Raw genomic sequence first — 21,170 nt, forward strand, 5'->3', positions numbered from 1 at the left:
AAATCAAATATGTCCGAAACTGACCAGTAAATGCTAACCAGAGGTGTCAAAAGTGCACACATTCCTTACTTAAGTTTAGATACCTCGGGGGTCTGACCGTTGTTGTAACGCTAACAAAGTGGCAACGTAATCAGTGTAAGCAAAGTAGATGATTCCTAGAATTATATAATTATTAACGGCAAATTTATACATGGAAGACTCCGTACCAACCTTTACGATCGATTTGCAAGGTTAATGATCCATGCAGGAACGAGACAAAAAAAAAAAAAGATCCATGCAGGAACGTATTTCCGCCTACTATGGAGGTCACGTGTTTCCGGTTAGTGTGGAGGTCACGTGTTTCCGGTTACTGTGGAGGTCCCAATATGGCGCTCCCCAGTGGCTGCAGCCAGACCCTTCTCCAAAAACGTCGGTTTCTCAGGGATCAAAGTTTTGCAGCGCAGCTCTCTTTTTCTCCTGCCAGCACGCGACTACCTCCACACATACAGTAGCAGCGAACTCAGAGCAGGTGGGTGGGACACACAGCGGCAGGATGCTTTCCTATTGGCCAAAGCATACTGGGACTTGTGCATTTCGATTGGTTGAGCAGGCTGTCCATCTCTCCTCATATCTATTACTCCTTAAAGTGGTACCCTAATTTTATGTGGGTTACATTTACAACTAACTAAGTTTCCTAATGCAGGAAGTCTGGACTAACTTTCAGTTTAGAGGGTCCAAGTTTCTAATTCCTAGTGGTGTTCCCCAATAGATAATGCAGAAACTGGTTTAAGCTGGTGGTGAGGAGCTCTAACAGCAAATTCACATATGGGTAAACTGGTGTTATGTATGTTATGAGCAAATCATTGGTTGAAGGAGCTACAAGCACTGAATATTTTGTAAGAATTTATTTTAGATGCCTTGAATTCAAGGAGACTTTGAGGCTAAGCCTGACCAGCTTCCCTCAGCTCTGCATCCTATCAGATCAGCAGAAGAGAGGTTTTTAGCATTATGCTAATGGATCCACATGCTTCTGTGTCTAGTCAGTTACATTGCAGAAATGCTTGATACAATGTAGAAAAAAATACATTAGCTTTATATTGCTATATTTTAAAATACTGATATCAGTATCAGCCCACAGAGAACAAAAGGTGTCACGCTCCAGCGCTCAAGTTATTAATGTGAGGTGTCATTATGATGGAGAACAGCATAAATGGTGTTTAAATTTGATAGTGTTTTTGTCACATTCTGAAAGTATTTGTGTGTTCAGCACAAAGTTCTTTTTTAGAGAGAAATAGACACGTGAACTGTGGTATAAAAAGAAGAAAGGTTTCTGGATATTTCTCAGAGACCATTTGCCCCTCCCCTCCAATCTGCACCAGGGTACCTTTGAGCGAGGCTTCTCACAGCCATGAGGTGGAAGTGCACGTGGCAACAAGTGATATGGATATAAAAAAAAAGCTGGTTCATTCTGCACTGCTGTAGTCAAAAGAAGATTATTTCCATCTGCAGTAATTTATATTTGGCAGCATATTTCTGTCAGACTTGAAGCACACTGAAGTTAAGTTAGAAACTGTATGAAAACAGTGAGCTGGGGTGGAGGTTTGGTGGAAAATTGCTTGCGGATACAAAAAACCTATAACTTGATATCATTTCTAAAAGTAGAAAAAGATTTTAACATTTAAGATTCTTTATCACGTTTTCTTGATAGTTTTCAAAGATTTTTCTAGGACAGTTTTTATTTTATTTTATATTTTTTTTATTTGTTTTTGTCATTTAACCGGTTGCTAACTGTGGATAAACTATAACATGAAGTAGGGACATCCATTACCATAGCCTGACCATTTTAGTGCATCACTGTCGCGTTTGGCCATGAGCAGTTATCTGGCTCTTCAGATGTTAGCAAACTATTCTGATAGCTACCTGTCACTACATCAGTGCATTTTCTGAGCTGACACTAACACTTGCGCTCTTGGCATATTGACAATTGCTCCTTTTCCTCACCTTATCAGCCACCAATAATAAAACCTTTAATTATCTAAAAGTCTACAAAATGTGTATCTGTAGTGAAAGATAACTAAAGCCCCAGCCACACTGGTCTAGAAACCAGTCAGCGACCCCCTGCAACTAGGGCTGGGCCATATTATACCGTTCACGGTAATACCGGTATAATGTTAGGCAACGATAGGAAAATGAAATATCGTGATAGAATGGGAGTAAAACGCGCGTGCGCAGTGCCTTTGTTTTCATACGCACATGGCCGATTGTTGAGTGAAACAGATGAACCAGAATTGGTTTGTAAAAATGGTGCAACTTCAGTGATGTGGAACTGGTTTGGTGTTTGTCCGTCAGATACACGACAAAGCACATTTTTTTGCAGAACATGCAAGCGGCCGTCATTATTGTCGTATTTGTCGGACTAAGATGCTCTTAAATCTGGGAGTAATCTGGGTCCTAAACTCTGTATGCTTCAGGTCAAACAACACTGCCGCATCACTGAGAGTTAAAAACTCTCTAAATTCTTTCATCTTTAATAAAACGATCAGCATTGCTGCTTTACCAGGTGTAACTATGAAGTTTAACTTCCAGGCATCCATGAAAACAAAATTTATTACATTTAACGGAGTTAGAAGTTAGCAGGAAGCTAGCGGAAGTTAGCTCGCTAGTTTTGCTAGTTACCTAAGCATGATATAGCATGTTCTGACTGAGAGATTTCTGAAAAAATTAAAACGTACAGCTCTGCTATCACTTCCAACATAAATGAAGACAGGAAACTAAACAGCAGTGTTTGTACAACGTTTGTAGGGTTACTGAAGTTGGGCTAGCTGGTATATAATGATGTGCTACATGATCGCTAGCGACACAGCTATGTTAGCATAACATAAACAGTGAAGCTGGAGGACAAACACTAACATTTTTCCACTTATAAAAGTTAACGTTAAAGTTCCTGATAGTTGGAGACAAATGCAATCGCATGGCAGGATGCTGTAAACGGACCAAACTTCAGTCAGGAGAACAACTGAGATAATCCATCCACAATGCGAGGTTAGTCATTAATATACTGCAACAACATGGGAATAGAGCAGCTGCCAGAGAATTCAACATTAATGAATCAATGGTACAGAAGTGGAGGAAGCAAGAAGAATGAGTTTAATAAAGTTTGATTTATCTGACTGCTTTGTTTCGCTTAATGTGCCTTATAATCCCGTGCACCTTATGGTCCAAAAAATGCGTACTGCACACTGCAGTTTAATGTTGCAAAGCACCTCTTTTTAACTTCAGTGGATATTATACATGGTTATGCTCAGGATATGTCAGCCCATTTCTACTGGAAATGCCTTTTGGTTAAACTTTCAGCAAGGAATTTGCATTTGCACCGTTACATTTTTATAAAGCTTTAATGTACATAAAAACCAGCTTCTTGTTTAAGTGAAAATAAATGGAAGGTTGTCTTTTTGCGCTAGTAATGTTGTGGAACTCCACAACATTACTACAAAATACAACTGTATTTTGTCTCGCATCAATTATATCGTCAGTTATATCGTTATCGCAAATTTTCAAATATATATCGTGATAAATATTTTTGGCCATATCGCCCTGCTCTACCTGCAACCACTTGTAGCTAGGAAAAATGTGTATTCTCTGATGGTAACACCAATAGTGAATTGAAAATGAAAATTTTAGTTATGTAGTGGTTACTGAAGTGTGTGAGCAACTGGAGCTTTAGGCCTCGTCTTGGCTCTCTGAATGGATCAATCTATCCCATGGGACATTTTGTCAGTTGACACACAGCCTTCTTGTTAGTCTGACACTGAAACCTCAAGCCTTAATTCCAACGGTGCTTTGGAAGTTGTCACATGCAGTAAAGAAGGATTATGAGTGACACAGGGTTTAAAAGACGGCGGCAGCAGTCCACCTTAACTTGCATGTCTCTTGTAAATAAGCCGAACCTCAGCAAAGCAGAAGGAAAACAGGGTAGTGATCCCTGTGCGCACAGTTCAGCAGTGCGAGAGGGGGCGGAAGACCATGAGGAAAAGGAATGCTTATTCAGGCTTTTCACAGATAGGAAAGTGGGAGGAAGGAGAAATGCACGAGAAGGAAAACCGAAACTGCAAGTAATCTGAGCCAGTTTTGTCCTACAAACTGGTGACGCACACAGTTTTTCTATTTATTATCTTACTACACATTGATCTGAAGTAGAGAGATGGATCTCAGGAAAAGGTTGGTCTGTCAATAGCCACTGTTTATCATAAGCCATACAGTCATGCATAAGCTACATGTCCTCAACACATGTTTGCGGTGTGTGTGTGTGTGTGGGGGGGGAGTGGATTTTGAAAAACTCCTGAGGCTTCACTCGTGTACTTTAGTCACCACTTAATATCTGCTAACTGTTGGAAATTGGACAGACAGTGATTCATGTAAAAGGGGGTATGGGTCGCAGCTTTGTTCAGCCACCCTGACCTGCTTTTACTTTAGGTTATGATTGCCATTATACCCACAATAAACCTGCTTTGTAGGCAACACTTTTTTAAGCTGTTTGTTTTAAGGGTCTTTGGAAAGAGCAAAGGTGACTTTAACTCCCTGGCCTGGATATTCATGACTGGAATGGCAACGTTTTTTGTAGATGTAGTTCAAATTCACTTGAATTGTATATCAGACAAAAATGGGATAAGTTCCCTCTCTCAAAAGTCCAGCAGCTGGTCTCCTCACTTCCCAGAAGTTTATGGACTGTTGTTAAAGAAGAGGTGATGCTACCCAGTGGTAAACATGGCCCTGTATAAACATGTTGCTCTTATCAAATTCAAAATAAGATAATATTTTTCATAAAATAGTAAAATGTCTCAGCTTAAACGTGTTATCTTTTGTATGTTCTGTTTTGAATAAAATATGGGTCTATGAAATTTGCAAGTCACTGCATTGTTCTTATTTACTTTTACCCAGCACCCTAACGTTTCTGGGATTGGGTTTGTACTGTGAGATAGAACTGTCTCACAGTGCAATGATGGCATGAAGCCATCATTGGGACAGACTCATTATTTTCCATCCCAGCGACTGGCATTTCACTGAACGTGTGACTCTGCATCATTGCATTTTCACAAAACTTGATTCACATTCACATTCTGCCTGGTGACTCCGCATTTGCTTTGCTGTCACTCTGCAAGCGCACAAAATAGGAAGCTCTGTTTGTTTGGTTTTTTGACACTGTGCTAATGTCGTCTTACTGCAAACGTCACAAATTTGAATCTAAAGCTTTTTCCTATTTTCACAGCTTAGCGAAAACACAAAGAGTGTCCTGGTGTAATCACCACTGATTGAAGACCATGATTATGGTCTCTACTTAGGGCTCAATATTGATAATTAGACGAGCTGTTAGTCAGTAGGCAACTGCCAACAATAGAGGTGTAAAAAGTACCTCATCAGGAGCCAGATTCCAACACTGGGGTAGTTAGTCTGTTAAGGAAAAAAAATGCTTTGAGATGAGAAAGTCCTTAGCAATCTCCACCCACAGCATGGACTGAAGTTGTTGGGGGTTTGTGGAATATCAAAAATAGTCCTGATTTTTAAGCTGTAATGTAGATTTATTATAAAAGTCTTCATATAAATATTCACAATAAATAAATTCCACTCTTAGATTTTGTCTGAACACGAAGTTCCCAGTATACTTTGTTTTTAATTAGGCTCAATAATGTAAACCTTACTTAGGCTGCTGTGTTATAGACATTAAAAGCCCTTTCTTACTTCAGGTCTTAGATAAGTAGTTTAAATTCTGTTTCATGTCCAATCAAACGACATCCATCCGAGGTTTATTTCTCAGCAGGTGTTCTGTTTCCAAGTGGAGCTGATCTCGGTGTTAAAGCCATAAATCAGCGTCATAATTGCCTCAGACTCTCTGTATGAGCTCCGACATCTTTTCTGTACCAGACACACTTATTCTTGTTGTGACTGGACCCTTGGCACCTCCCATGTATAAAGATTAAATATTAACTTTGCTCTTTTCCAAGTGACTGGACTAAGCATTCGCATGTTCAGTCTGCTGACTCAGTCCCTGAAGAAAGAGGAAACAAAGGAATGATCTGAAGCGTGCCCTTTTCCCCGATATCCATTGATTATTCGGTATCACACTGATGGGATTAGAGGTTTATGTACCACCCGAAGCACATCTGCAAAGTTCTGCGTTGAGTAGACTCATTCCATTTTTCACTCAACTATATTGAATATCCCTGTAACCTCGCAGTCATGTGTCACCTGTCACTGTTCGCTAACTCGAACAGTCTTTAATTTTTATTTTTGGAGGGGGAGGGGATGATACAACATAAGAGATATAGCAGGGTCAACAGTGATGTTAGCACAGCTCTGGTAGAGTATAGAGACGGAAAGCCCCAAAGCAAAGACACAGCTCAAATATTTTATGAGTGGGGACATTGCAAGCTTAAAAATGAATTAAGCAATGTTGGAACCAGTCCAAAGTGTTGGTGTTTTAAGACTTTTCTGCCCTATCTCAAAGATTTTGGGGTATGTAATGGATGTTTTTTGTTGCAGTATTGAACCAGAGTCTTCTCCCTTCATCAGTATTGATGTTTCACTAATCCCCTAGTGTGTTTTTAGGTAAAAACTAACGTATCCTGGTCCAAATCCATCTGAAACTCCTGAGAAATGATCCCTGCTGCCTCGTCAAAGCTAATGCTACAAGTAAGCGCTCAGAAATGAAATAAAAAAAAAAACAGAAGTCATATGATAAGATGCCGGGGGGCTTTAATGTGATTCTGCAGCCTGTGGCTTAGCCAGAGATGGGGGTGGTTTGATGTAGACATTGGTGACAGGGGAAGATATAAATGATACTGACAGGGAATCACACAGTTGACATGCTGCGTCACACCTTTGTCACAGCCTTGGCTTGGAGATGCCTATCGTCTGGTGAACTGTTTTAAAGGAGAAAAAGGTCTTAGAGGAAAAGTAGAGAAAAACTAAAAACTATAGGAAGGCTGTACCAGTTATATCTTTAAATGATTAACACTACCCATGTTAACAGCAGTTCATCTAGGGGTTTGTTTTGCAAATTTGAAGATGCCGCTATCCACAAGATGTGCCGTACATTCATTTTGGTATTGCAGTTTTCCTGCCACAAGCTTTTCTGTTTTGGGATCTGCAAGACGTGCAGATTTTGTCAAAATGGTTGGCCGGTAAAATAATTATATTGTAATTTGTTTGAGTCACCACAAAATACAGAGTGTAGAATTTGAAAAAGCACAGCAGGGCAGGTTTTTGCTAGTGTAATGGTTTCAAATGGATCAAATGGATTTTAACTACACAAGCAGTATTTAATTGTTAATGTTATTGTTAATCTGTGGTTCTCTTCCACGGCTTTGGTCCTGTCTGGTTCCCCTCACCTCCAACCAGTCGCGGCAAATGCCCGACCCTCCCTGAGCCTGGTTCCTCAGGTTTCTTCCTGTTAAAAGGGAGTTTTTCCTTCCCACTCACGCCAAGTGCTTGCCCATAGGTGGTTGTTTGATAGTTGCGGTTTCTCTGTATTATTGTAGGTTCTTCATCTTACAGTATAAAGCACCTTCAGGCAACTACTGTTGTACTTTGTTATGAATTGAGTGTCTTCGTCTTGACTTTTCTCCTGACCTTACTGAACAGAACAGTGCAGAAAGTGAGCTTTGTTGAAAAGTGGGGCTTAAAAGCATGTGGCTTCAAAAAGGGACTTGTGTGACTGTTTGTTGTTTAACTGTCATTGTGTCTGTTGTTTGGTTTGAACGCTGCTGAAAGCCCCTATTGTGTTTGAAGCATAGCTAAGCAAAACTGACAAGCTTCCCTTATACACTGAGAAGATAAAGTCAGCAGAAAAACAGTCATTTTAAATAGACTGCTTATCATTTCTCTGCATATGGAGCTTCTGAATACATGCATGTATCTGTGTAAGCATCTGTGCTTGACATATCCACTGTAAATTATATGGATTATGGTTAAAAATAAATTCTAGCTGGCTAAATACATTGGGAGTAGTTGACATTGTGCCAAAACGGCCGTTATGGATAGAAAAAGTGTTGGATGAAGTGTGAAAGGAAATCTGATTTTGATTTCCATCCTCTGTTTTGAAAAAGTTATCTTGGAATTAGCTTAACAAACTGTAGAAAGTAAGAAATCAACCCCCCAAGAAATCAACAAGATTTGGTCTGAGCCCCTCAAAGTTTAGTTCATTATTCAGTTCATTACCTCCCTCTTATGTCTTCTGTGCTCTGTTTCCTCCTCTTCCCCACTGCATTTGCTCCATTTGCCTTTCTGCTCCATCTTTCCCCTCCAACCAACCCTTCCTTCCTCCTTGCTGTTAGCAGAGCTGTCAGAAGTGTTTGAAGTGATTTCTCACTGCGTCTCCTCAACAGTCCTAGATCAGGATGCCTTGGGTGGTGTTCGGCGCCCCGGCCTTAAATAAGAGCTTACTTTTCTATCAGCGGGATGGTTACCGTGCCCTTTCTGTGAAGTCATTCCCAGTGCAGCTCCATTGAATGCTCCCCTGGGCACCATTCGTGCTGACTGGATTGAAGAACGCAGTTTTATAAAAATGTATGTCAACTTGGGGCAGATGCATTTCTCCTAACTTTTATTTGTTATTTTGTATCACTGGTGGCTCTAATGATGTGTTTAGGCTTTGTAGCTGCAGGCTATTTGTTCGCTAGCAGGCGCTCTGTAGTATGTCCTCATGCAATTATACTCCCATAGTACACACACATAATAAAACCTCAGAGTAATGACCGGAACATCTGTGTCTCTAATAACAAGCATGTTATCGCCTTTTGCACCCTCATAACTGACATTTCTGGTATTTTTTTGAGGAACACAATATCATTTTAATTTCCAAAACCACCTGGAAGGCATGAATGTGAGAATTCCAAACAGTTGCATAGTTCTCAGAAACACATTGTATAACCACATGCTTTTTTACATTGGTTTTTACTGGGATATATCTTTAATCCTCTTATATAATATAATATAATAAATCTTTAGCAATGCCTTTTATCATTTGGGTAATACCAGCCCAACTGGCTTCTCTTCATTGGCTTCAGAATTGCGTTTGACTTTATTTACTCTCTCCTGGGGAATAAGCTTCTGTTGGGGTTCAGGACTCGGACATCCTCTAAGACTAGGCTTCAAATTGTCCTTTTTGGTAAAACTTAGTTACAGCTGGATCAGGTGCTAGTGGACGTGGTGTTTTGCTCTGGTTTCCATGGTTTCCTTGTGTTCTGTTTTTTTTATTGGCTCTTTCTTCTTGTTCCACCAGCCAGTCACAACTGATGACTGTTCCTTCCTGAGTCTGGTGCTTTGGCTTTAAAGGGAGTTCATTGTCCCAAATTGCCAAATGCTCCAGTGTTGTTGGGTTTCTACCTTAACATCTAAAGTAGCGGTCCCCAACCTTTTGCGCCATGGACCGACACTATTTTCACAGACTGGCCTTTAAGGTGCGAATAAATACAACTAAAATCAAACCAGTACCGGTACCAAAAAAAGAAGATTTATTCATAACACAAGGGAAAAGACCTAGGGAAACTGAGTTAACAATAAAAACGATCAAAAATACCGCTGAAAACCATACACCCAAGCCTCAACTCTCGCGGCCCGGTACCAAACGACTCACGGACCGGTACCGGTCCATGGGTTGGGGACCGCTGATCTAAAGCACCCTGACTGTTGTTGTGAGCTGGTGCTAGATACACAAAATTGAGTTCTTTTTCATAACTAGCAGGAACTGTGCCTGCGGATTACCACCTGGAAGGTCAGCCCCATTCTACTTCTTGTGCTATCAACAGCAGTTTGATTTCAAGCACACTCTCTGGGCTTAGGGCCCAATTCATTTAGCTGTTGATAATTTGCAGCTATTTGACAAGCCAGCATTTGTGTACAGTGGTAAATCCTCTCATGCTGAAAAAGAAGTCAAAAGTGCCTCGCTAACACTTTAAAGTACATTGTTAGCAACTTCCTCCTGAAGTTTTTATGGCAGATTGGCCTTCACAGCTACAGCGTCAAATTTACTAGCCAATAAGAGATCCAGTAATGAGGAAATTTAAATGAAAGAAGTGCATTAAGAGATCCTATTATCTCAACACTTGCACTGTATCAGTTATACAACTGAAAATAATGAGGAAGCTTTATATTACCGAGCAGTCTTATCTTTTTATTTTGTCTAGGGAGCAGGCTGCCTTTTTCACTTTCATCTGTCCCCATTTGGTTTGTTTCCTCCCCTTTAGTATCTGACTCAGCTCTAGGGTTTCCTGTGGAGCCATTTAAAACGATGGAACTGTATTCATTTAAGAGAGAGTGAAATATTGGACTTTACTGAGAGTCTGAGGAGCACATTCACCAAAACCCCTCAGGGCTTTGCATACGTGAGTTAGTAATGATAGCTTTATAGTACTCCATGTAACGAATGTGTCTAAACTCTGTGAGTGTTACATGAAGCAAGCTGGATTAGATCATAAATCCATCATATTTTTGAGCTTCTGTATAGTTTTATCATTCAAAAAGACTGATAGGGTACTGTCATCACCCCCTGGCAGCATAGATACCCAAGTTTGTGAATACAGTAACTTTCCAGCAAGGTGATGCAAGATTGTCACATTCATGGCACACATGTATCTGCTATTAAAAATCTCACACAAGTTTAAATCCCAGTGACTTTGACTCCAAGATCAGAGATCAAGTGTTTTAAAAGTCTTGTGAATGCAATAACTAAACAAAATTGTCAGGTAGGATTTTCAAATTCATACCATAGGTATATCTACTAGGAGACCGAGGCGTAGCACTGGCAGCTGCAAGTAATTTAGACATTTCTTATTAAAAATAATATGATATGCAGATTGTGAACACTTCCAGCTTTAATCCCTCGTGTTTTTGTTTTTTTTGTTGTTGTTTGGGGGTTGGGGTTTTTCAGTTTGGTCATCTTGTATAGCCATCAAAACAAAAATAAAAAGAGTCTGTTTTGTTTTGTTCACAACCCTATACTTTATTTATAAATCAATTTCTACTCCCGCTTGAAGGCTAATAATAAATATTTATGTCCATGTTGCTCAGTATCCATATATACAAACCCCCAGTTGTGCACAAAGTCCACAGCATGCATGTCTCTTGGTGAATGTGCTGACTGAATAAAAGTGAAACCCAGTGAACCTAGAGGTTGGGGCCTTAAACCTGCATTCTGTATGATGGCCAATAGGGGGCAAATTTTGTATTTGCAAAAAGAAGTTTCATTGTAAAGAGTCTACAGGTGAATGACCTTTGGCTCCTCTGCTCTATGAACTCTTTGCTGATGACTCTGCAGTCTCATTTGCTCATTTCATCTGTTCAGTTTCTTCTATTTCATCTTCAGATTCTCTCCTGGCTCAACATACCTGTTTTGTCTAGCTATGACCGTTTAATATCTAAATGAAAGAAAGAAGCTGTAGATGGCTTATTCTGCAGCCTGTTACTAACTAGTAAATAAACTAGTGAACGGCAGCTTCTCCCTTTGTAGCCATGTCATTTAACAGAAGGTGAAAAAGATTTTTTAAAATGGATAGCTGCTGAAGCCTGCTTGGGAGGTGACTTGAATGAGTTTCGTGGGAGTAAGTAGCGTGTGTGTCTGTGGGTGGTTGGATTAATAGCTGAGGATTTAGATTGGATGTAATGATGCAGAGCAGAAAGCAATGGGGGAAGCCATTCCCCTCCCGCCCCCTGCTGTCCCCATTGTTAATATTTGGAAAGAATCACCATTCTTCGGTGTGGATGTGGGTATGGAAATATTCATGTGATACACACATCCTGATAAACGGGCCCATATAGCGTGATGGGCGTGCTCAGGCAGCGTGATACAGTACATTGATGGATTGGCTTTTCTTCTCCGTTGTCTCCAGATAAATAATAATTAGTTCCTCATATCCACTCTTGCCCTCACAGCTCAGCCTCACATTACCCTCTCACCGCTGAGGTTCCAACTTCTGGCTCTGGAGATTAAACTTCTTGTTAGTTCAGGGGTTCTGAGCTCGTTTGTTGTAACACAAGCGCAGCCCTTTTGCTCACAGACACCGTCTGCAGGGGTCCGCTGTAAACCGTCATGTCACGAAACCTCTCCACAGATGTAAGCCGACATCTGACCTTTAATGAACACAAAGGCAGATCCCCACTGCCGTGGGAGGCTAGCGAGGCTGTCTGACACAGTGCGGTCTAATGAGATGGGTCCTCTTGTCAGAGCCGGTGTCAGACCTTCTCAATGACCATACAAAACACCTACACACCTCATTAGCATCATGCTAATAAGCCATTCTACTGAGGATGCCATGGAGAAACTGGAGTGGAGTGAAAAGAGGGATGGCATGTTCACAGTAATATCAAAGAATTCTTCAGCTATGTGTGCTTTCCTCCAGCTTCAACAATACCTACACAGATGCTTCAAATATACCATCAGTATAGAACATTTAAGGTGGATTCACTGTATGTTTTAGTTTCTATTGAGAAGGCTGTGCATAAGATATATGAATTTAACAACTGTCTAGTGATGGGTGTGAGATTTGTAGACTAAAAACAGATTATCGGGCTAAATGAGGACTGGTATCACGAGCAAATCATAGCATTTGTCATGGGGTGGACTACCTATAGTAGCAAATGTGACATTTATTAATTGATACATTAATCTGCACATACTCATTAGGCTCATTTTGGTATGAAGATATGCAGATTAATGTAAGCTAGGGTGATGGTTATTCATGATGTCCAAGAAATTAGTCCATAATCTGCTGTAGAGGGGAATAGGTGCGATATGGGGACTGAGAAGGTCCTAGCAGTTTAATAGATGGGAGAATGTCATTCTTTCATGTTTTGAACATGTTGAAAGAGATTAAATCTGTTTATCCAGCTGTCATTTTCATCTTGGAAGAGATTACTATATTCAAAATAGGACTGAAACTAAAGATTATTTGGATAGTTGGCTAAGAATTTAAAAGCAGGCACTTTTTCCGTTCATGATGTTTCAAAGTTGTTGTTTTTTTTTAATTAAATGCTCTTTTTTTGCTAAGTGACATCGCTTTCATGTGTTTTTGCAAAGTATGAAGCCACAGCTAACTAGCCTAGCACAAAGGCAGGAAATAGGTAAAATGCTAGCATTGTTCTGACAAACTTAACAAAATTAAGCACCTTTAAATCTTATTGAATGTTTTAATAGTGCGAACTGAAAATATTCCTCAGGATCTCATAAATATCAGGCTTTATAAGTTCTCATAAATAATCCTGTGTCATTTCTTTAGGGGCCAGAAACGTAAGCACGAGGAAGATAAGGAGGAAGACAATGTCGACAGCAACAACACAGAAGACAAGAAAGAAGAGGAGAAATTTGTCGATGAATCTTCCAAAGACTCTAACGAGGAAGAAGAAGGCAGTAACTCGGAGGAAGATGAGATGGCTGCCGCCTTGGAGGCAGAGCTAAATGACTTTATGTGATGATGAAATTAAGGGGCTCAAAGACAATAAAAATAAAACCCCAGTCTCCCATAAAAATGGTACCTAAACAATTATTTTTCTGCTTGGGATCTGTGTGTAATTAGGATGTATGAGTGTTGTAATAGAAAATAAAGAAGACAAAAAAAGATTATCCTGTACAGAAAGGATGTGTTGTACAAAAATCAAGACAAAAATAAAGACTTAGATTTTTGTAGCATTGATGTGTAACCTTTTTGGCAAAAATAACAAAATGCAACAAAAAAAACCCTTTGATGTTAACATTTTATTGTAACATAAAAAATCTGTAGGACACGTGAAATTTGATACATTTTGTTTTTCTATTTCGATTTTTATATTGTTGAGAAACAAATGAGTGAAATCATAACATGTAAATTTTGCTGATTGTACATGCCAAAGAGTTTGAGATAGTTTTACTAAGGCCTGCAGCTAAATATTTTACTCTTGACTTCCACTTTTATTTTTATTTTTGGCCTCTTTGACAGTTTCTTTGTGTTATGAATGCAACCAGCAGATCTAGACATATGAATGTGTTTCCACAGCTTGTTTCTTCCTCTTCGTTGTGTTTGTACATTTGGTACATTTGCGACAATGAGATCAACTATTGAGTCTTTTGTGCTCTATAACCATGAAGTGATCCCAACTTTGTTTTTAATATGGCTCACATTTCCTTCATCTGCTACCTTAATTGTTGATCCTTTTGTTAGAATGGATACCTTCCTTTTACTTATCTCCCACTGGAGCCAATCACCAATTGACAAAAGAAACAAAATCTGAATTCCCTTATCTAGTTTGGGTTTTTAATCTGATTTCATTTGTAGCTCAGCATTCTGTGATTTGATGGACTAGTCTGATATTTTGGGAAATATTTCTTGTCGAGAGGTGACCACCTGTAGCTGGCTAAGTGGGGATGGCTAAGTGACAAATAATTTGATAATAAAATATTTGTTTTATTCTCCTTTTTATGCAAAAATGCAAAACCTTTGCCAGTTTTTGCTTTCCCAGTGTGAAGATTTTACTCTTTCTTTCTCATGTATGATGGTAAATATTTGGTCAACTGTAGTAAGGCAAAAGGAAAAAAAAATACCTCAGTCTTTTGACAGCCATTTTTCTGTGTTGATATTATGTTGAAAAAACTGCTGATCGATTAGTAATGAAAATAAAGGTCACTTATTAAGAAATGAAGATGTTGTGTTTCATTAAAACAATAGATTTTATCTGTGTTTTTGGGGGTTGGGGGAACACTAAGCTGTCTGGGATACATGACATCTTTAACTCTTAAGATATTTCCCAAAATGTGAGCTATTCATTTAACTGTAAGTGGTATAAAAAGCAAAGTTAGTTACTATTGTAGTTTCTTTCCAGACGCTAGTACACATTCTTGTAGTACTGTTGCAGGATTAGCATACACAATAACCACATTAGCCGACTGTAGTAGTCAAGCTAGCTGCTGTATTTGGCTAACATTTTCAACTCCTCTTAGATTCAAAAGAGAACATTAAAATAGTTCATCCTACAAAGAAGAAGACTCTACAAGATATAACTAACATTAAAGAAAAATGCTACAATTAGCTAGGTTGCTAGCTACCATTGGCATTCTCTAGATGTGTCCTTGATCCAACACAGCTGATTCAAATGGCTAAATTACCTCCTCAACAGGTCTTGAAGTTCTCTGGAGGCCTGGTAATGAACTAATCGGGTGATTCAGGTGTGTTGACCCAGGGTGATATCTAAAACCTGCAGGATACCGGCCCTCAAGGCCTGGAGTTGTCCACCACTGACAATGCATCATACGTTTTTTGACAGTCCCTTGCTTTCTACTGTCTTAGATGGCACCCCATGATAGAGTGTGAAGAGTTTCACACAATTGTATTTTTTATTTTTAATTTTGCCATCCGAGTAATTAGTGCACTATTGTAGCGATATTCGCATGAACCCATTCAAAAAAGTCAAATAGCCCAGGCTTGAGAGACAGCCCTTTAAAAAAACAACAACAACATATAAATACCATACTTTTAGACAAACAAGCAAATTGAGAATTTACCACAAAATCTATGGATACATCGACTCAGCGGTGAAAACATTTTAATCTTTCATTACTGGGGGTATTAGTTATCTAATGGGAATCAGCATTAGCTTGTTGCTGCCCATTAAACATTGCTCTGCTGTTATATACCACCCACACTGACTGGTGTTAAATGGTGTTTTTATGAATTTGCAGGACATTCCTGTGTGCTGTGGTCACGTTTGTGATTTTTTTTTTTTTTAAACTAATGAGGCTGTGTTATCACTTACATGGTATTGGGGGTGACAATTCTGACAAACAAAAAAACAAACAAAAAACAATAGCGTGACATAAGGACCTTGGAGAAAGCCATGCCTTTGGCAAGATTCTTGTGTAATAGAAAAATGATTGTTGCTTCAGCCTAATTTTTCAAGAGATATTTATGATCAACTGTCCCTACTCGCTCGTGGCAGCGTGGAGAGAAAGCAGCACAAAACAGCATCTCATTCTTTGTTTTTGGTGGTATCTGCCTGTAGTTCAGGCACATCGGTGACGATACACATTCCAGTTTTTTCTTTTTGAACAGACTGTGACTAATGGAGCATGTGCTGCACGAGGGTTGCTTACGCTCACCCCTGGTGTTTGGCATCTGTTTAGTGTCAAACCTATAGCACTGAGTCTGTTTTCTTTTTCTTTTGACTTGCAGAACTCAGCAGTGACATATTTTGCATTTCAGCTAATTCAATAAAATTACTGTCCTAAGGCAGGACGGCTGGTGTCTGTTTGAGTCTCTGTTTAGTAAAAGTTTTACATTTTACTTTGTTTCACCTTTTATGCCCCAAAACTGTGACAGTGATTGACAGCCATACTTGGTGTGGATTTGATGGTGACTTTCAACAGAAAGAACAGTTGACATGTAAAGTCTTTATTTCCAACTTAACCTAGAGAGAAAAGATACTTTCTTTTAATAAAGCTGTTTCTAAAGAACACAGTAGTTTTGTGTTGGTTTTTGTTCTGGGATGATATATTTTTACATTTTGAACTTAACCACCTTTAACATCGTAATCATACTCGGGATGAAGTCTGTTGGCCCTTTGCCGTCTGCTCCTAGTTGGGTTTTAAACATTGGAATTATATTGTGTATGACAGCAATAGACTCCCACCAGGAGATGCCACTCGGTTAATGGTCTGTTGGTTAAAAATAACCAACAGAATTAGCCTTCATTCCATCTTGCTGCTTGGGTTTATGCAACCTGAAAAGAACCTCTGCTTCTGTTTTCTTTCCTACTACAAAGACGCAAACAGCCTCATTACTGGAGTCTACAAACAGCGCAAGTCATCAGTTTGCAATTCTAGATGCAGGAGGGAAACAAAGACCAAAATAATCATCTATGGATGGCAAATACATAACATTTCCTTCTGTGCTGTGTTTGTCAGGGCACGGTGATGTCTGGGGCTTTATGGCCAGAAAAAGAAACACACCTGTGATATTACTCTATCATCTTGTCATTCAGTCAGAGTAATGGGTGTTCAGGTGTGATGTTGATTGCACAGGACACAGCAGGATAAATCACGGTCATAAAGTCTATTAAAAGCGCAACTCTGCCAGATCTGTTATGGTGCTTGATGTGTTTCTTTCCTGGAACGGCTGATCGTCGGCTGCTTTAAAAGCCAAAGCAAACAGCAGTAAATGGAGGCCCTTTTCCTCCCCGTGCGCAAATCATCCTCTGCTGTGAATATACAGAGCTATAGTGCTCAGCAGTGCTTTGATGTCCACATTTGAATGTAAATTAGGCTTATTTTGTAGCTTCAATTTAGACTACATGGTCCCAAAACCTCCTTCCTGCAGAGAGGAACTTACCTTAACTGCCAAATTGCATCACAAAAGCCTTTTTTGTAGAATCCGGCTTTATGGCTGTGGATACAAGAAGTGTGACCTTTCTTTGAATATAAATGTTGACAACCTGCAAACACAAAATCATGTTATGTTTCCTGCCTGGTGTGTGGCCAGATCAACACATTTTTAAGGCAGCAAACATTTTTATGGTAACTCCAGGGTGCTGTAACATTTGGACAGTTGTCATCAGTGATAAAAAAAGAAAGAAACAGAAATGAAGAAAGAGAAATAATTAAATGTATAAATAGTTAAATTCAGTTTTAATGTATGTATATAGTTTTGTGTTGGTTTTTGTTGTTATTTTTACATTTCGAACTTAAGTATCAAATCACAACAACAGTCACCTTAAGGTGCTTTATATTGTAAGGTAAACCCTACAATGATACAGAGAAGAACTCCACAATGAGCACTTGGTGACAGTGGGAAGGAAAGGCTCCCTTTTCACAGGAAGAAACTTTCAGCACAGTTCAGGTGTAACAGCTGGCTCTGAGTCATATTGTTGCCTTTCACTTTAACCTTCTGATGCATGAATTATGAAAGCCTTGGTCAAGATTTTTTTCTTAAGTGCTTTTATTCTTCTCAGGACATGAAAAAAAATGTTTAACTCTTTTTTTTTCAAAAATATGTTTTTTTATAAAGTTATAAACTTGTCCACTCCAGTGGACTACATGCGCCTGAGCACTTAGCATGAAATACTGTGAATTTACTGTAAAAATTAATTACCTTGTGTTCTATTGTAAATATACAAACACTTGTTTGCTTGTATCCTTTGAAAAACATCTCAGCAATTTTTTTGGAACTTTCAACTCATAAGGCCCCAATGTTTAGACGTAAATAACAAAACCAATCAACAGTCCTAGCTATGAATCCTACACCTGAATATGGCAAACTATCTCCAACAAGAGAAACATTTTTGAGTCTACACAGTTCTATAACGATGCAGGACAGTATTACCAAGCCCTTAGTAGCATGCTGGAAGAAAACACAAACTGACATCTTAGTCTCTGCATCTCCAAACAGTTCTATGTTCATCACACCTAGGCTGTGCGAAAGTTTGCAACGCATCCAGGGCACAATGGCACACAGCATTGCATGCAGATGTATTTGGTCTTCCGTGTGCACACAACATCATGGCACCTGTTTGCATTTTTCACCTCGGTCAGTTGGGGCCAGTGATATCCTGTGGCAAACCTGACCTCACAGGCTACTTTGGTGACTGCTCTCCACTTCACGGGTTGTGGGGTCCCACTGGGTCTTCCTCTTTTGCATTGCTGGAGGGAGAATCTCTTCTCTTGTTACTGACAGTTCTTTCCCATACAAGTTGGTGTTGTATGTTATATTATCAATTAGATCTGCTGGAAACAGATGTCTGAAGAAATCTATGGGATCCTTCCCCTCCACATTCAATTTCCACTCTCCTAGAAAAGGAGGCAAGTCTCCAACCAAGTCATTGTCTTGGACTTTCCAAATATTTTTGCGGGCTTGAGTATGGTCAGGTGCCATGTACCCATCTCCCACAGCTCCCTGATCATACTGACCTTCCTCTTCATCCTGCCCCTCATCGTTCTCACTTTCTGCATCCTGACTGTCTGTGTCTTCATCATCCGTAGTTCCTATGTCTCTGTTCTGCTCTGGCAGCCACTCTCATCATCACTGGACTTATCACTGAACTCCTCATCACTGCACTCATCAATGAAATCATCATCACTGGAGCTGGATGGAATTTCCTGGACTATTCTGTACGCTGCCTTATTCTTTGCTGCATTTGAAGTCTACAAAATATGATAAAATAATTATTATAGTAACTCAAACTACAGCTGATCTGCACAGAAATATATATTTTAAATGAGTAGCTTATAAATGTAACAATTATATGCTTAATTATAACCAAAACAGTCCCAAAAAACAGTGAGACAATTTATGACTTATGTTAAAAAAATATAGTGGGTAATGCATGATGTCCACTACAGTGGACACATGGTTAATTGTAGTTTTCTACATATTAGACATAACAATTTCTTATTCCAAACAGATAATATCCTTCCCTAGATGTTACTGCATATCATCATATTTTTTTTACCTGTTGGGCTCTTTTAGCATAGAAGGATTGACAGGATATGCCAGCAGTGGTCGGCAGGGGTGACAGTTTGTCTGCCATCTTTGATTCAGAGGAAATTTACTTGCAGTTGCACTAACTGAACACTGAATTGACCTCAATGGAGCATGGCAGCAGAGAGCACTCTAGAGGCTAATATGCAGTTCCACCATAGAAACCAATGCATTAAAGAGATATGTACGTTTTAGTAGCTGTCCACTCCAGTGACCACTATGCATCAGAGGGTTAATAAATACCATTTACAGCAGTGTTTCACAACCACTGTGGCACATACAGTACTAATCAGCAGTGTTGGTCAAGTTACTTGAAAAAAGTAATCAGTAACTAATTACTGATTACTTCCCCAAAAAGTAATCCCGTTACTTTACTGATTACTTATTTTCAAAAGTAATTAATTACTTAGTTACTTTTTAAAAACACGATTTACAACCTGAATAGGTGATAAAGCAATAGATCTTTCAGCCCAATTCTACTTTTTCTGCACAATCCATCATACAAAATGTAATCAAATGGAAAAGTCTCCTTTTTTAAAACTTGTTTTATCAGTTTTAATCTTTTCATTTTAATTATCAAGCAAAAATTAAATTATATGCACCATTCTCTGACTTGAAGAAATTTGTATAAGCAGACAAAACTGCTGTTTAGTCTAGAAATGCAAATGAGACTTTAGATCTTTCCTCCAGACGTAACCTAAAGATTGAACAAAATGGAAAAATGCTTTCTTTGCTCATGAGACAGCTGATGACAGCTGCTCCCACTTGTAGTTATCTCAGCTCTTACTTCTGCTGAAGCTGATTTTATTCTTGTATCTTTGTCCTAACCGTGTCTTGAACACGATTGACAAACTACAAAACTGGTGACGCACTTTGGTCTGACTGACAGCTGAGGTCAGATCTGCCTACACTGCGTCTGAGAGCAGCTCTGATGGCTTTAAAGAGTGCCTCAAGTTGAGTATAATGATATCTGTCTTTCACACAGTAAAATGAAAGAAAGCTTGATAGTCATTTACCTGACCTTCTGTTGGATCCCACCTTAACAGAATTGTCAGCTCTGCATATTGGGGTGTAAAATGCTTTAGAAGAAACATAATAAAACAAGTTATAAAACAGTTTGATAATTAGATACATTGGAATAAAAAAAATCATATATGAATAAAATTATAATATCATATACATTTAAAGTTAGCCACACACTACATTATTTTGAATTGCTTCCCAGCAGCAATTTGTTGATCAGAGAATTAGAAAGTCAATTACACTCCATGACTATGAGCGACAATGACTGAATGAATGGCTTGCAAAGTGAAGTGGGATCTAAGTTAAACTTTTCTTATCTTTGAGACAAGCGGTTTAAATGATAACCAGTGAAGGTGCAGGGTGCCCCACATTGACAAATAACAACATGATGAATAAATTAAAGGGCTACCAGAATCGGGAGTGTCTGCTTTATGTGCCTATCCATTCTCTGTATAGCAGATGTTGGTAGAAAAGCAGACAGGAGTACTGGAATTGAATTTGATTAATTTTATTCTTTATTAGTTTAATTTTCAACAGCCATTGTATCCCCACAGTGATGTGAAAAAGACACATTTTTACAGGCATCTAAGCAGTCCTGTGAGAACGCATATTCTTAGGTGCACTTGATCAAATGATCATCAGTAAGTGTGACCACTTTGTCTGTTTGCTGCTTCATTG

The 21,170-nt window shown here is 39.1% G+C and overlaps 1 protein-coding gene and 1 pseudogene across 6 annotated transcripts in view; one reads left to right on the forward strand and one right to left on the reverse strand.

Moving 5' to 3' along the window:
• The window catches only part of ctdp1 (CTD (carboxy-terminal domain, RNA polymerase II, polypeptide A) phosphatase, subunit 1), a 98,918-nt gene extending 83,982 nt beyond the window's left edge, over positions 1–14,936 (forward strand). For 3 of the 6 annotated variants that reach the window (XM_085445095.1, XM_085445096.1, XM_085445099.1), the window contains one exon: positions 13,248–14,935. In XM_085445095.1, the coding sequence (XP_085301221.1) occupies positions 13,248–13,440 (193 nt within the window). In that variant the 3' untranslated portion in view covers positions 13,441–14,935. Of the gene's footprint in view, positions 1–13,247 lie in introns of all 6 variants that reach the window. The other 3 variants (XM_085445093.1, XM_085445094.1, XM_085445097.1) reach the window with 2 other exon arrangements.
• A 2,957-nt stretch (positions 14,937–17,893) lies between these two features.
• On the reverse strand, positions 17,894–19,708 carry LOC146683637 (uncharacterized; annotated as a pseudogene).
• Positions 19,709–21,170: the final 1,462 nt, after the last annotated feature.

The sequence above is a fragment of the Copadichromis virginalis genome, linkage group LG22 (genome assembly GCF_057382275.1).
Source record: "Copadichromis virginalis isolate Kocher_CV1m ecotype Utaka linkage group LG22, C_Virginalis_male_GT1.1, whole genome shotgun sequence".
NCBI lineage: Eukaryota > Metazoa > Chordata > Actinopteri > Cichliformes > Cichlidae > Copadichromis > Copadichromis virginalis.